General features: G+C 51.9%; 1 protein-coding gene across 1 annotated transcript; it reads left to right on the top strand.

The window, feature by feature from the left end:
- Positions 1-574: 574 nt before the first annotated feature.
- Positions 575-3,568, top strand: LOC119113508 (putative metabolite transport protein CsbC). The gene is made up of 4 exons (XM_037237812.1): positions 575-976; positions 1,055-1,492; positions 1,776-1,794; positions 3,513-3,568. Exons 1-4 carry the CDS (start codon positions 575-577, stop codon positions 3,566-3,568), a joined length of 915 nt encoding a protein of 304 aa, XP_037093707.1.
- The last annotated feature ends 638 nt before the right edge of the window (positions 3,569-4,206 follow it).

Raw genomic sequence — 4,206 nt, 5'->3', positions numbered from 1 at the left:
TCAGGCAGACATGGCACCCGGACTGGCGTGACGTCACGGTGGTGGTCGGGCAGTGAGTGTCGATTGCGAATTTCGAAAGTTTCATAAATGCGGCCACATTGTCATTGGCGGTGCCAGCGACGTGGAGCGGCCCCCAATCAGCGCGTAGCTGACTCAGGTTGAGCGCGTCCCAGTCCCAGAATGATCGCAACCACGTCAAGGATAGTTCAGGGATACTTTAAAAGGAAAGAAAAGTTACAACAAGATAAGACCGCAACTTTTTGCAGTCTCGGATATCAAGAGACAGCTATTGAAAAGACCCCCCCCCCCCCCCCCACCCCATCATCATAGCATCTTTTCTTCCTTGCAGGTGTTGGCCTTGGTGGTCGTGGGTCAGCTGATGCTGGCCATGGGCTTGAACTTCGGCATGCACAGCGTCACCCTCATCCAGGTGCCGGACGATCCTGACGGCTTTCTCAGCGCCGACCAGCTCAATTGGTCGATCGCCGCCACAACGCTGGGCGCCGTGCTGGGCGGCCTGCTGGGCGCGCTGGTGGCGCCCGCGTTAGGCGCGCGGCGCCTGCTGCTGCTCACCATGCCGCTGTACGCGCTCGGTTCGCTGGCGGTCGGCCTCGGCGACCACTTCGGCTGGACGTTGAGCGGCCGGGTGGCCATGTTCGTCGCGCTCGGCATACCCGAGGGCAGCGTGCGTGGTTATATGTCTGAGATTGTGCCGCCCACGCGCCGTGCCCTCTTTAGCGCCCTTTTGAGCTTCATGCTGTACCTGGGCCAGGTGTTGGTTCTGGCTGTGGCACCGCTGCTGCACTGGCAGGTGCTGTTCATCGCGGTAGGCGTGGTGCCGGCCGCGCTTTGCCTCTCCGGTCTCCTCTTCCTGCCCAACTCGGCCAAGTGGCTGCTCTCACGCGGCCACTCGGAGGAGGAAGCCATGCGCTCCATCCAGTTCTTCCGTGGCACGCAGGTGGACGCCGCTGCTGAGGTACGCAGTATCCACGATTCACTGCAGCACGCACATGCGGACGGCGCCGCACTGCCCGTGTGGACGCTGCTGCGTCAGCCAGGCACGTGGCGCCCGCTGCTACTGGCCTCCATCCAGATGGTACAGTTCGCTTGGTGCGGCGGCGCCACGCTGTTGCTCATCACCGCCTTCGTGCTGGATCCGGTGCAGATTTCACTAAGCGAGTACCAGCGAGCCACGCTACCGGCCGCGTTCGCTGCGCTCGTCTGCGTGCCCGGCGGCATCATCATCGAAAGATACGGCCGGCTACCGGTACTGCGTCTGGGAGGCGTGCTCTCTGCCATTGGCTGCGCCGCTGTCGCCGCGTATTTCTTCCTGGCCGCGGAACCCCAGGAGCGTCTCGGCTGGATTGTGCTGGCGGGCGCTGGGCTGACGCAAGTGGCCTTTGTCGGCATGCTCGCCAACGTCGCATTCAACTACGTCACCGAGTTGCTGCCCAACAAAACGCGCACCTCGGGCGCGAACATTGTCCTCGTTGTGATGAATTTGTGTCTATTTGCGCTGCTAAAAATGTACCCACTAATCAGAGATGGGATTGGTCTGGGTGGAGGCTTCGTCATCCACTCGCTGGTAAGCCTGTGTCATGTGTTCTTTGCCACATTTTGCCTAAAGGAAACCAAGGGTCTTTCGCTGGAACAGATTCAGCATCTGTTTTAGAACGTTGAAAAGGTAGCTGAGTTGCCGCCACCTCGTGCCCCTCAGTCACCGCCAGGTTATAAACCACTGATGTCCTGTGTTGATACACCGAAATGAAATAATGCTTCCGACTCCATCAGCGCGTCAATGACCATGGGGATTTAGAATCGGTTTGTAATAATGCGATTTTCATTACCTCATAGCCACGTTGCGATGGAATGTACCTAAATTTCCTGAGAGTGTTTATCCCATAAGCTCATGTTCATGTTTCTACGATAGCAGAGCGTGTATGAAAAGACCGAGAGATCTCATGTCTGTATGCAACCTGAGGACGTTACGCGTGCGTTCTTGTCGATCATTCATGACGCACTAAATTTCGTCAGATTTGGTGAATTCGTCGTGCTTGACAGCCATAAGCAGGAGTTCGCTTTCTAATTTGTTTCCAAACATAGTGTGAAATAATTTGATACACAAATGTACACGTCCTCGCCAATTCGTCAGATGTCACGTGCTCTGTGCTCTTGTTAGCCTGTTATATCAGCCTGCAGGAACAACGTTACATCCTGGTTGTGGAACTAAATTTTCAAGTCTATGATGTCTGTTCTCGCGACTGCGCAGCCAGCCGCCAACAGCTGAACAGTCTACAACACTTTAAGGCGTCATTACGCATCCCGTTTACACGCAGCATAATGTGTTTTTCTGGTGGAAACTAACAAAAAGAGAAGGCACGAACTTGTACATAACAACTGATAATCGTGTAGGCGAAACGCGAAATTCCGGGGAAAGCATGCATGATGCTTCCAGTTATGTGCTATTGTTTCAGCCGTGATTGCCTCGTTGCAATACAATTCGGCGAGTGTGCGTCTTTCTTTTCTTATCCTCAAGCGTCGTCTTCTGTCAAGGAAGATCCGTTCTCGTATTACCTGCGCAATGCGGTATATTTCCAGAAAGCCAATCTACCTGTAGATGGCGGACTACTGAAAACACTGGTTGCACTAACGAGACAGACCGATGGCTCCGTGAGAAAGACTTCTACAAAAAACATTTGTTTTTAATTGTTTTGAATTATTTCCATAGGTTCTAGAAGATACAGACGCAAATACGCTTATGCTCTACGTGATATGGCATATTTTGCATCTACTGAAACAGACTGCCTTCTCCGAAGAAATCAGTGTCTCTAAGTGTCAAAAAGTTTCAGTGTCATGTAGCCCGAAGCTGCCCAGATTTTGTCACCACGCATCTTGCCAGCGTATTTTAAACGTCACGCAGCACATATCCTAGACCGCTATCGGAGGACAGCTAAGGCTGCTCGGACTGGTAGCTCTTAATCAAGCCTACCCATTCTGGTGTGATTCTGCATTACAAATCTACGCACCCAACTTCCACTCAGCACAATATGATTCGTAGCCTTTTCCATAGCGCATTTCATGAACAATTCAGGTAGTCAAAAAGGAAAAAAGAGTATAAACAAAATATGGACTTTGCTGCTTGGCAATGGACATTCTCCACTTCTTTTCGGTAAAATTTTGAATGATGATGATGATGATGATTTGGTGTTTTAGGGCGCATGGACTGCTGCAGGTCATGCAGCACCCATAACTATCAATTTATGCAGAACTGCCAATCAGGCAAGTACATCGATCAAGTCATCATATAAAGCCTTGATGATCAGGCCTAGTATCATGATGAAAAGATGACTGGGAAATCTCTAGCGCGAAGAAACTGGAGCACTTTACCAAAGTCCACAGCGTGCGAATAATCCCCTAAAAATTCACATAGTGTGCGATTCAGGACGTGGTGTCCGAAAACTGCGCTCTCGTTGCAGTGAGGTGACGGCAAGCGACCAGTATATGATGCACAGTCAGCGGGTCAGAGTATCGACGGCAGCATGGTTTGTTGCCAGCCAATAACAGGTGACGGTGCGCAACATATGTGTGGCCTATCTGCAACCGGCGAAGAGCAAACTTTTTCTCTCCGATTGTCCCGAAAACACGACTGTCATAGTCCAATACGGGGGTTTCACGGACTGCAGCTTGTTGGCGCTCACCGAGTTCCAGTGGAACTGCCATCGCCTCTGCATAAGCGACGACACTTCGGGGTACATGTCTTGAGCTGGTAGTGGTGTTAAAGGAATGCGTGTCCCTGTCGTAGCGCGCTTTGCCGCCGTGTCAGCAAGATCATTACCGCAGATTCCAACGTGACTTGGGATCCAGCACGGTGTGACCGTTTTTCCTCCTCGATCCAGTGAGATGAGACGCGATTGAATGTCCTGGACCAGTGGATTCAACGAGGAGAAGCCACCAACAGCCAGGAGGCTGCTCAAGGACTCGGAAAGAATCAAATGCAAATTGCTATCGTCCACTTCAATAAAACTGAGAGCTTTGCTAATGGCTATAAGCTCGGATGTGAAGACCGACGCGTTTACAGGCAGTGTGAATGACAGAGTTGTGGATATGCACACAAAAGCGCACCCTTCACCTGCATTCGTCTTCGAACTATCTGTATAAGTCATCAGGAACCCGTCAAAGTAGGCTATGTGCTGTAAGGCTGCGCCT

Source organism: Pollicipes pollicipes, unplaced genomic scaffold, assembly GCF_011947565.3.
Source record: "Pollicipes pollicipes isolate AB1234 unplaced genomic scaffold, Ppol_2.1 Scaffold_7262;HRSCAF=8765_pilon_pilon_pilon, whole genome shotgun sequence".
In the NCBI taxonomy this organism is placed as follows: domain Eukaryota; kingdom Metazoa; phylum Arthropoda; class Thecostraca; order Pollicipedomorpha; family Pollicipedidae; genus Pollicipes; species Pollicipes pollicipes.
Note: the sequence above shows the minus strand (reverse complement) of the source record. Positions and strands in the feature narration are given on the sequence as shown.